At 34.1% G+C, this 12,977-nt stretch overlaps 1 protein-coding gene across 1 annotated transcript; it reads right to left on the reverse strand.

The window, feature by feature from the left end:
- Positions 1 to 5,863: 5,863 nt before the first annotated feature.
- Positions 5,864 to 12,324, reverse strand: LOC130940985 (protein TIC110, chloroplastic). Its single transcript, XM_057869310.1, has 15 exons — positions 11,755 to 12,324; positions 11,424 to 11,483; positions 11,179 to 11,302; positions 10,996 to 11,064; positions 10,803 to 10,901; positions 10,446 to 10,512; positions 10,004 to 10,068; positions 9,800 to 9,894; positions 9,379 to 9,506; positions 9,176 to 9,276; positions 8,237 to 8,453; positions 7,830 to 7,984; positions 7,454 to 7,579; positions 6,395 to 7,366; positions 5,864 to 6,281 (listed from the first exon to the last, which is right to left on the reverse strand). Exons 1-15 carry the CDS (start codon positions 12,228 to 12,230, stop codon positions 6,039 to 6,041), a joined length of 2,997 nt encoding a protein of 998 aa, XP_057725293.1. The 5' UTR covers positions 12,231 to 12,324; the 3' UTR covers positions 5,864 to 6,038.
- Positions 12,325 to 12,977: the final 653 nt, after the last annotated feature.

Raw genomic sequence — 12,977 nt, forward strand, 5'->3', positions numbered from 1 at the left:
TAATTTTTTGTGTATATTAGAAAACTGCTGTTCATGTTCATGTTACAAGAATCTTCAAATTCGTGTCTTTTACAAATAGAAATGGGCAGAGAGTTATTAACCTTAGTTCATAAGTGTAAAAATGGGCCCAACACTAATATGAAAGAATTCATTGTCTATTTGTGTTTTCTTTTGTTCTTTTTTCAATTCTTAGTGGTGAATAGAGAAAAAAGAATTTCATGACAAAAAGTGAGAAGACTGAATTTTTTTCATTAGAAACTAACTTTCATCAAGTTGATTACTTGTATAATAATGAACTTATTTCTGTTCCCAACGGTGCCCTTCGTTGGGAGGTCAGTTACTAGTCATTACTCATGGTGGCCATTAATGTACACATCTACAATTTTCAAATCCTGTAATATTCATTTCAGACAAAAATTGGTTTGCTCCAATAATTGTTAGGAGCGGTTGCATGTGCAGAGTTTATCACGGTTGCCTGATTTTTTGCAATGTGCTATTGTATCATTAGGATTGAGGACTCGGACATTATACTCTCCGAGCACACCGACAAATCAAATACTCATACGATCAATAGATTTAGATGCTCTTGGTTATATGTTTAGCGGGAACCTCTATAAGTCTTATGACACGTTCGAGAAAGCTTCTATGGCATGGGAACAATTTCTCGGTGTGGACATCATCAAAATCAACTCATCGACAATGGTATTCTACTGCATCAAAATCAACCACCAACCATTTAGCAGACCCCACCGCTGCTTGTTGACCAAATACTCCCCTGGGATGAAAACATACAGGGTGATTGTCCGAATGAACATGCAGACAACCACCCAATTCTCTGTCAAACCAACCAACCGACCTAACCAAATACAGCAGCAACAAATTTCCTACCCTTGTATTCTAATTTTCTTCATTACCATTTTGGTTCTTTACTTAGCTTAGGAAGTAGGCTTTTAACCTACCACAATGTCTTACCTGCATTGAAGTAGGCTCTTAAGTTTTTAACCATATCTTGTATCAGTTTATGTAATCTTCAGATTATGCATAAAATCATATAGTTATTCCAACTTAAGTGTCATAATCTCAGTATTATATAATTATTTAAAAGTCATTTTAGTTCTTTTTGCTGTTAATCCATTTTTCATCATCATAAACGGTAGGGGTGAGGTCGAAGTGGTCCTCATCCTCTATTTATGACACCTGACCACAACAGAACATGTATTGCAAAAGCAAGCCAACAAAAATTTTCATCTGTACGCTGTGTAACCACAGGGTTGTGTAACAACAGGTCCAGAGCAATGGAAGAAAAAAGACAAAATCACAGTCAATGTGATCTTCTTCTTATGTGAGGCATATCTCTACTAACATTTAAGACAACCACTGTCCTCTACAAATAATGACAAAAAAATGCAGGGGAAAATAAATTCATTTTGACAGCAACGGTATTTCATTCAATTATAAACTAAGCCCCTTAATCATGCCATCATCATCAATTACCACGCAATTCGGGGATTATCTACTAAACCATGCCATTCAACAACAAAATAAAGCTTAAATAGAGTTCTTTTGCGCTTTAATCACCAACATAAAAGACAGACAACATAACTTAACAATTACAACATAACCAATAACCAACAACACATAAACAACACACAGATCACACTCTTTCTCCTTCCACATGGCGTCGTACAAGTGATTCGTAACTGGCCTTTAGCTTCTCGTAAGATTCTTCCAATTGACTTACCTTGGCCCAAAGCACATTATTTGAGTCGCCAAAAAACTTCACCTTTGTGTAGTTATAATCCCGAATATTTTTCTAGTTACCTCAAGCATGACGCATAGCATCTCATAAGCAGCATATTCTCTTGCAGTTTTTTCAACAATCGAGAAACGACCAGTTACGAATAGCTCTATCTCAAATGGATGACCAAGAATAACAACCGTGAAGCCAAAGAACGGCCTTTGGTCTCCGACAAATCATTCCACCTTGACAAAATAGGGGCAAGGAATCTCTGCATCCAAGCAAACTTTCAGCAACCACTCCTCCATGCTGCTTACAATCGCAAAATCCGCATTAAGCTCCTCGGCCGAAATTACAGGAAGCCCTTTTGCAAATTCATGGCACAAAAAACCGAAAAATTAATTAATTTTCAATCCTAAAAAGAATAACAACAGAACATAAAATGTACAGAATAAACAACACTTACAAATCTGCAAATTGAACAACATCACATTCCATTACTACATTGAATAATTTCATAAATACACTACTTAACAAAAAATGAAAATAATTTCACGAAACTTACATGATACGATTGGTCAGAAAGGATTGCCTCCACTGGAGGTAGCCAATTTCTTCCCGCTGCCGTTGGAGGTAAAGTCTACAACTTACTGGTTCGTATCCTCCCAACTCGTGTATACACCAGGCTTATGACCCTTTGTAACAGCAAAGAATAAGAATCGTTGCATATTCTTCTCCATCTCTTATACTTCAGACTGAACTCTTACCACTCTTACAATATGAACTAAATGCCCCTATATATAACATTTATTGTCCATTCGAAATTAAGTGCATACTTTTTAAGGGTTTCAACGTATTCTCTTAAGTTTGGGTTCTTACAAGTCATTTTCCATTTTGAAAATTTTTTTCCCATTCACTTCTGTAATTTTATGTTTTCGGATTCAAAAAAATTAAGCTCACAAATTTTAATACACTATAGGTCCCAAAGTAGACCAAACAAATACGGCAGCCCACCAAAACTTGGGTTTCAGCCCTTACCCATGAATTTTTAACATTTGTAAACCAGCGCCCAATGGGAGCTAAATTATAATTAACCCACAAACCACTCCCCTCATTCACCGGTCAAAAGAGGCCCTAACACATGGAAATGGATCCTTTCCAGTTTTTTTAACACTCGACAAAATACAGTATAATCTCTCATCTTTAATTTTAATAGTGGGACCAAAAATAAATAAGAGAAAATGATAAATAGTTAAATTAAACACTGCACACCATCCAATTTTTTATTCACTGGAGAGGATCCACTCCCCTAATGAAAATGAATAGTTAGATTATAACACATGCCTTCTCGTCGCTCATCTTCTACACGTGGCACTCCATCAGGTGTGACATCACTGCAGAAAGAACGAGGAGCATCCTTCTTTTCATGTTGACAGGTGCAACATATAACTCACCTTGGTTTGGGTACGATTTTCGGCCAATAAATTATCGACTTATTTTGATTGGACTTGGTTATTAAAAACTTAGTTGATGTTATTACCTAAAAAAAATTAGTTCATGTATAATATTTTTTATATTTGCTTATAAAAAATAAACTCAATTGAAAAAAAAAAACTCAATTAAAAAAATTATATTCAATAAATATTAAATAGTAATATGTTTGTGATGAAAAATCTTAAATTAAACTTTTATCACTATCATTGAAATTAAAAAAATTGAATAATGGGATATGGAAGAACAAACTAATTTTTTTAGGAGAGCATTATTGTAATCTCATTTTTTATGTAGTTGTAAATTTAGGAAAGAGAAAAATCATATTGAATAGTTACTTATTATCTACTATGTATAATTCATTCAATATAATTTATATAAACTATTTTATTATTTTTAAGATTTGAATCTAATACTTTGTAATTAAAAGTTAAAATAGTTATCACTTTAATTAATCTCATATTTATACATATTTATAGAAAATTAGATTGATGATTATGTTTTTTTTGGTGTACAAACTGATAATTACGTGAGTCTTTCTAAAATCTGATTTGGTCCGCTTGGATTTGGTGAAAGCTGGTAACCTAGCCAAATTTTTGAAAATCGCACCGAATAAAAAATTAATTATTTTTTTGAAAAACCTGCCAATATTATGTTGTTTTAGTTTAAAAAAAACAAGAGTGAATACTCTATACGATCCGTGATAATTATCTCAAAAATGGTGTATATAATATTTGAAAAGATAGTAAAAATTTCACTATTACTGTGGTGGAGATTAGATATAGGTTGCATTGCACAAGATAGCTGAACCAAGATACATGATTGGATCATCTTTTTCTTCCTTGTTCTGATTCTATTTTTTACGATTTATGAAACAATAAAATTATCTCCTACATAATCATTCTTTCAGTCGTCTAAACATAAGCAAAGTTTCAGTTTCTAATTTGAGAATTTATTATTTAAGATGAAGGTCATAGATTCAACTCTTCTTCTTCTCTAAATCATCAAGAATCTTCATAAATATTTCTAAAACACTGATGTTTCAGTAATTTTAATTAATATATATTATATTTTTTATAATTAAAATCAATAAATAAAACTATTGAAACATATGTATTTTAGAAACATTTAAAATTCTTCCAATCGTATAATTTATACTTTTTTGGCTTCTTCTAGAATAAATTTAATTAATTTAATTTTTTCCTATTTTATTTAGTGGCACAAAAAAAAGTGGAATCCAGCATGGTTAGTATATTTTTACGTATAATAATATTCTATCAATTTAGATGGTGTTATATATATTTAGACAACAATTATGTTAGGTGTATTAAAATTAATCACAAAAATTAGTTATTAATATAAAATATATATTAAAATATAAAATATACATTAAAAATAAGTTAAACAATGTATATATTTATATACAAATGCATGATGACTAATTTTAATGAGCACATAGTAATAAAGATGGCAACACCACAACACTATCCGAACATACGAGTATCTACGTTGTCCCTACCGGCCTCGGTGCAGGGTGGAACAGAATCGAGTTTAAGTGATACTTATCCCTCTTTGCCCTGGTGTGTATATATATATATATATATATATATATATATATATATATGTAAAATAATTAATAACATTGTATCATATTTAAGTTTTTATTTTAATTTATATTATATATGTAATGATGGCTATATAAATTTTAAAATTTAATTATATTTAATAGATTTTAATAATTATAGAGATAGGATGAGTACTTACGAAAAGCGGATTAAAATTTAACTTCTTACTACCATAAATAGAAGCAAAACAGGTTACATGCGAATTATTGTATAATAAAATAGGATCGAATAGGACAAAAATCCGTTCCTATCCACTTCATTGCCACCTCTACATAACATTTTTGTTTAAACAATTGCGTTGATTTTCTAATATACTATTTTATCTATGGTGTTGTTCAACATTATCCTTTTTGTCGAGGAGACTATTTCCATGCTATAAATATGTATGTTCTAAAACATATAGAATTTTTTTTTAAAAAATTATACATATTTCAAATGGTGCTTGTTATTATGGAATACTATTTTTATACTTTATGATAAAGTATAGTTATAAATCAATAAAAAAGAAATAACATGTTAGGTATTAATTTTTGAATGGATCACATTTAAAACAATATCACTTTCTCGTAATCAAACTAATGTTTTATGAAGAAACAATATTAGTCTACTTTATATAAGAACCCATTATCTCACTCATCAAAGAACAACTAATCCAATGATATTATGCACATTTCTAAAACCAGAAGAGAGTAATTGAAAAATTCCACATCTCGTCCATTGATGAAAAAATCTATATCAATTCAACATTCAAAGCAAAATAAATACACAATATTTCTCTGAGATTACACTTTACCCTCCCAATGCTACAGATTACAGAATATTGTCTCCACACAAATTGTGATGTAGGCTAATGATGAAAATACATATGTTATCACGACCCAAATAGAAGGGGAGTATAAACGTTACAAAAATTTTGAGAGGAAAAATAGGATACGGTATAGTTTGACAGTAATTTTACTCATCTTCACTCATTAGTCATTATAATCAAAAAGAAAAATACCGCAACCTATTAATTTAACACTTACAATATAATGCTTATCAGAAATTTCAACACCTAACACTGCGATCATCTTTATTCTGAAGAATTACATCATAATCGTTTCTCTTTCACTACTGCTGAACAAAAAATGGCAGACTTGTGGCAGCTACCAGTATGCCTAATGGCAAACATTTTAATACAACACTCAGAATACAAAGTTCTCTTCCTCAGCAGTACTATTGAGCAAAGCATCTCCAACATCCTTAAGAGCAGCTGCTGTAGAATCACTTATGCCAAGCAGATACTGCAATCGCGCCAATTTCTCAGGAGCCGGATCACTCTTCAAGTATATAGTGTACAAATCAGCAAGTTCCTCTGGCACTTCCCATGATTGCGGTTGTGCAGGTACTGCTTTGTCACAAGCCAGCAAATCATTGAGAGAAGAAACCTGCACATGCAATCAAAGGCACAAAGCAATCACATTGACTATGTCTATCTGTAACGACCGAATCCAGAAATATATTCGCACAAGTATACATGAAGCTTTAGAAAATTACTTACCACTCCTGGATGTTTTCTCTGTCTTAATAGCGACACGGCCTGGACAAGCGAGTTTTTTAATCTAGCTTGTGCGAGCTCACGAACAACCCCTCTTGCTTTCTCTTTGTTAATGTTGAGATCCATCGGGATTTTTTCATATACTTCATCCTCATCAAACTCTCCGGTGCCTGATGAGAAAATATCCTCAACAGTTTTTTTGAAGAGGGTCTCCCTCAAGTTCTCGGATACCATGCTGTCTAACTCAACATTGGCTTCCTTAAGTTCTCTAATCTGCTTAATATTGAGCCTTCCTTGTGTCACAGCAGTTTCAATGGCCGCTGCCATCTTTGTGGTGGTTATACTCTTGATTATTTTCTGAGCATATTCTTGAGGTAAACCTACTTGCTTCTGCAGGTTATTAAGCTGCTCCACCCTGGCCTTCGTTAATTGTCCATCAGCTAAAATTACCTCAGCTTGTTGCCTAAATGCTTGCTCGGCTAGACTCCTATGTACTTCAACTATTTCTTTACCACTCAATCCCAGGATCCCACCGAGCTGATTTAGAAAAATATATTCTGAATCATCCTTCTTTGTAGTGATCTGAGCACCAAATGGAACCCTTGTCACTTCACCGGTTAGACAGTAAAGTAAGTACGTCTTGTAAAGATCAGTCCTGTCCCTTTCTGGAAGGTCATCTTTAAGAGTAATTTCTGTCTGGCCAGGCTTTCCCAATTTTTCCACGAGTTCTTTGTCTGGTCTAATTTTTTTGAGTGTTTGAATTGAATCCCATTCTTCATCTTCTGTTGTCACAACAATGTCCTCCTTCACTGGTTCTTCAGTTGAGGCATCAGCCGACTCCCCTTTAATGTCCTCCACCAACTGAGTCACCACCAAGGTGTTGAAAGCTATCATCTTCTTCAGTTCCTTCGCAGACTCTGTACGACTTCCTGCTGATCGTGCACGTTTTATGTAGTTAATAAATATCTGCCTTACCTGTAATGATACAGAAACAGCTAGCAAGTTATAAGCCTATTCAAATTCTAAAATTGAGAATAAATGTCCTGACAAATGGATACTCACTGCCTTGCTTGCAATAGACATAGCAGTCTCCCTGGTAAGTCGCAAGCCATGTGCTGCTTTTCGTACGGATTTCTTGGTTTCAGCATCATATCCATCAACCCCGGATGCAATTGCTTCTCTGACAACCTATTGAAGAAGATGCATGAATTAGATTAGTAATATATATCAATAAATGTAGGGATAAGCACTAAGAAGACAACACTTAACTTGGTCAAATATGATTCTGTTATAACCGATTCTATTGGAGAGTCAGAGGCGTTAATTAGGTACTTTACTATATATACAAATATTGGTTATTGGTTTATATAAGTGAGAATTAACAATGCATGACTGATTCAATAACAATTAGATACATCTTTTCTCTCATTCAATATACCTTTTGAAACAAACTGCCACAGATATCTGCATGAGCTGCTTCAACAGTCTGTTGAGGTACACACAGCATCACACGTAGCCTCAACAAAGCTTTAACATCTTCCTCACTGAGCTCCCCATCAGCCACACATTGCTGAAGCTTTTGCCGGTAAATTTCTTTAAATGAGAAGATATAGTTAGATTGCATTTTAATGAAGTAATTAAGAATTTAAAAAGAAAAGCAAATGTAACAGCCACATCATGTTAAAAGTAAGACTAATAATCACATGCATGTATATTTTTTGCTACAATCCACACATGAATTGGAACTAATTGGAACTTACAAATCATAAAGTGTTTAATAATTCAAGCCTGATATTCTCTAAAACCTCCTGTGAACATGACAGAAGATATAAGAGTAAGTCTTACCTTCATGAAGTTCACCGGCCTTTTCTGGATCAAAATGCAATTCATCACATAGCTTTTGAAGGAATGCTGCTTTGCTATCTGCCATCTCTAACTCGCCATCTGTGACAGACTGTGCAAGTCGTTTACGATATACCTTGGATGTAACATCAAGTGAAATGGCTTCTGCCTCGCGTTTGCCCAATCCAAATATATTTCTCAATTGATTTAGCGCAGCAATCTGAAATAAGTTGTAAACATATTAATGAATGTTTACATAGATCAAGTTTCCATCTCAAACCAATAACAACTTATAGAGTAATGAATATCATGCTTTTCAGCACAAAGTTATGTGGCTTTGCTTGACTAAATGCTGATTCATGAAATCAGAATTAGACTGCATGTACTATATTTAAGTTGAAATCTTATGCTTGTGCAACTTAACAGCACATAATCCACCTGATATAAAGCTAAGCAAGGACCCAAGAATTGTTTTATGAAGCTAAAATATACCCACCATAAACAACTAACTACCTTACACTGAAGTTCTGAAAATAAATACTTCAATTGAAAAATTGACATGAATTTATGGTTAACAAGGACTCACTAGCATGTATTGAAAAACCTGTTCAATCAGAATTTGGTGTCAAGAGGAAGATTGAAACATGGTAGACAGAAACAAAAATGCAGGAGGCTTACACCAATAGGAAGTGTAAGTAAAATTTTAAGTTATATGATTTTAAGAAAGCATGGCATCAATATATAGCAATCTAAACTGAAATTTAATTTATCCAGTCCATATATCAATATCTTCCGCATGATCCGATACAATTTTTTCAGGAAATGAACTGTTCAACCAAAATAAATCCTAGGAGAACATGGACCCTAACTCAAGTTCAAAAATATCTTAGTTTATCAACAAAGTACACATTTGCTTTACACTAGAATATTATGGCCATTTACCTTATTATCTTCCATGCGCCCACCAGATAAAGCATCTGAAACATATGCCCTGTAAAGAAGTTTCAAGTCCTCTATTTTTCTATCACCGTCATACTCACCACCTATGCCACATATTGATTGAAGTTAACATCACAATTGCAAAGTAAAAGAATAAAACAGGATCAAAGGTAAATAAATAACATAACAACAGATAGTCAAGATACCTATTAAAGAAACTGGACCAACACCACGGGCAAACCGAGCCACATCTATCTGGTGCTGGAATGAGGTAAGTAAATTATTGAATGACAATACCCTATCAAGCTCCTCAACTGCTTGGCTGACCCCAGGACTGGAAATAGAGACAGTTAGAAGTGGCAAATTCAAATTTGCAACATCTGAATACATTAAGAAATGAACAGTAAAATTAAGGAAACAACTCAAACAAGTGGCGAGGAGAAGAATATCTAGAAATTTAAGATGCAAGCATCCTTTGCAAATGTTAACATGGTAGGCATGGGCAATTGTTAATGAAAAACCCACAATGACCTGGTCCCTTAATTGAAAGAATATCTGGGTCAAGAAAACTATGGACATTATTACATTGGGGATTTTAAGAAGACTTTCAAGAACCACGAATCTTACACTCCTCTAGTGCGAGATTTAAGAACACCAATCGCTGTGGTAATATTTTCCTCCACCAATTTCCTTGTGTGCTCTCTAAACAAGTTCCCCGCAACCTTCAAAAGAAAATTTCCTTTAAATTAATGAATAAATTATGCTACACCACAGAACTATATGATAGCAACAAGAACACTAGAAATTTATGAAAGATATAAGAGATTGCACCTCATCAGAAAGGCGATATAAAATTTGAGCTTCCCTAAGTGCAACAAGTTGTCCTGCATTAATATCTGGCAAGAATATTATTGGTTAGCACCAAGGAAGATGAAACAATTTGCAACTCCTTAATATTATTATATGATAAATTTCGTTTGTTTGGATAATACCAATTTTAGAGAACACAAAACATAGAGCAGCATAGCAAATGAACATAACTAGAACCTTTTTAGGCGTTTAGTTAATATGATAATTGCACCAAAAATAAACATAAGAATATAATACATAATCATGTCTCATCATTAATATAAGTTGGACCAACTGGCAAACAATATTCCCATTAACAAGCCAAACTTAAACTAGAAAATAGATGACAATTTGACAATACGACAAAATTTTAGTTAACTGAGCACTTTTAAAACCAAATAAGGCTAGATGCTTTCACAATTACCTCTGCCAACTGAGTTCAGCTTCGCAGCATACAATCGCTGAGCATTGTCACGGACAGCTACTTCAACCTGGTAAATAGATAATAATTAACAACTAATCCGAACGGAAAAAAATGACAGCAAAGAATAATAAAATCATAAGAAATGAGACCACATCCACGTCAGTTTGTCAATTTTAACAAGCAGCACAAAGTGCAATTCAAGCAGAAAATCAGTTCATGCTTTCCAGGTAAATAAAAATACCTGATCATAAATCTATGCTTGTATACTAGCCTCATTGAAAATTAAAAATACAACTCACAAATCACAATACACTGAGCCCCATTTGATACATAATTAGTAAATTATTAAGTAGATACCTGGGAATCAGTGACCTTGAAAACACGCTTCCAAGGCAGAAGGAATGATGATGCATCTCCAAATACAAGATTCGACACATAAATCAACTTTTGAAACGCCTGCACTGGAGACTCACTAAAAATGGTCAAGCTCCAAATATTTAATTTAAAGCCAGCATGGTATCAAAATTTAGTTGCACCACAACTGACTTACCCGGCGTTGTTCAATATCAGCATCACGGTCCCCAACTTCCAGCCTTTGCCTGAAGATTTTCCTACCAATCTGGTTCAGTCAAGAAGCAACAAACTAATAAGAGGTAAAACTGATTTCACTCCAAAATAAGAGAAAAAGAATAATCCTTTTCCACATGTATGTCCACAATTAAGACAAGAATACCTCCATATGCATAGCTGCTGCATCTGGGTCATCAATCCCTATGGAATTCTTGAAACTGATTATCCTATCAACCTCATCACCTTTAAGTTCCTCACCACCAGGAGGAAGGACAGACGACACAAACCTTTTAACCATCGGAAAAGAAAAACAAGCAAATGAATCATGTGATGCATAACTATAGCCAAAATCATTATCACTACCCAAGCCTGCTAACAAGCAACAAGTCAACAAAAAAAAGTACTCACTCGGCGTATATATCACAAATCTCTGCCTTAAAAGCCTCATCTTGCTTGCTCACACCATACCTGAAGGGAAAAAAAAAAGTCAGCTAATTTCACAATGAACCATTCTAGCAGAAACTAAACCGAGTAAAAATTACTCGAGTAGCTATTGTATAATGGTAAAGCATCAATTTTAAAAATGCATTTTTTTTCCTTCTAAGTTTATGACATTTTATTTTGCACTAAAAGTACTTCATTAAATTAAATTCTCATTTTTCAAATTAGTTTGACTTAACTACTATCGACGCTTACAATTTCAGAAATAAAAAAAATGTTAATAGCAATTGAGACTAACCTATTGGCAATGCCTTCAATATCTTCCTTCTTCAACTTCGAAGGGTCATCAATTCCAGCAACGTAGTTATGCAAATTCACCGCCGCAACCTGCGGAGCAGAGGCGTTCAGTGCATACGCTGCGGCACCACCGGCGGCGCCTAGAGCGACAGCACCGCCCAACGCGGCAGTTCGACTGCCACCAAAGCGCGTCCCGAGGCCATACCCGGCGGCGACAGCGCCGGCAACGATGACGGCGGAGGTGGCTAGCCTGACAGGCGGCGACAACTTGTCAACGAGGACTTCGAGTCCCTTGAGGTCCCTCTGCGGTTTGGACGGCGGAGGGGGAGAAGAGGATGAGGAAGTGCGGTCATCGGAACAGCGAGGGAAGGAGACCCTGAAACGGCGTCGTTGGTGGTTTAAGGTTGTTGGTTGGAGGAAGGGAGAGGGTGATAGAAGAGAACGGGAAGATGAAGGAGTGAGGGTGGAAGGGTTCATGGTTATACGGATAGAAACGACGTCGTCGTGCAGGTGGAGAGTGTGGAGAGTGGAGTTTATAGGGTTTAACGAAAATGAATGAGATGCGACTTGAGATGGAAGAAGAGGATAGACTTGCTACTTGTTTTGGGGTAGGTGGGGTCATGCCCGGAATATTAATGAAGTTTTGGGGATTACTTGCTATTATCATAGAATATGTGCTCATAAAATGAAATATTCTCGGATTTATGACTTATATATATATTAATTAAAATGTCATTAAAATTTATTGATTTTAATTATCACTTTTAACAATTACTCAAATTTTTTTAATTTAGTAATTTAAGAACATATATTAACTCATATTTTTAAATACTAATGATTAATTAAATATAAAAAATAATAAATTATGATAGTCTTTTAATATTTTTCTTAAAAAATAACTATTATTTTTAAAAATACTTATTGTATATAGTAATATAATATGTATAAATTAATTAATAAACAATTACAATATAAAAATAACTATATAAATCCGTTCAACACAATTTTAAGAGGCGTCAGCAATCTTACCGTAGCAACAAGATAATTCATGTATTTTGGAAGACTTTAATACTATTGTTGATCAAAGTGAAAAAAAGTGGAGGTAGTCTTAAATCACAGTCTTCTATAACAGATTTTAATTATTTTATTGGTGATAATGCTTTACTTGACTTGGAAATGATTGGTAGACCTTTCACTTGGAGTAATAGGTAGAGAGCAGAGGAA

This window comes from Arachis stenosperma, chromosome 7 (genome assembly GCF_014773155.1).
Source record: "Arachis stenosperma cultivar V10309 chromosome 7, arast.V10309.gnm1.PFL2, whole genome shotgun sequence".
Classification (NCBI taxonomy): Eukaryota; Viridiplantae; Streptophyta; class Magnoliopsida; order Fabales; family Fabaceae; genus Arachis; species Arachis stenosperma.

Coding starts and splice junctions, on each gene's coding strand:
- LOC130940985 (XM_057869310.1), bottom strand. CDS start 12,230: ATGAACCCTTCCACCCTCACTCCTTCATCTTCCCGTTCTCTTCTATCA. Junction 9,507..9,799: donor AAATCTCGCACTAGAGGAGT/GTAAGATTCGTG, acceptor CTCTATTTCCAG/TCCTGGGGTCAGCCAAGCAG. Junction 7,580..7,829: donor GTGGCAGTTTGTTTCAAAAG/GTATATTGAATG, acceptor CTTCTTCAATAG/GTTGTCAGAGAAGCAATTGC.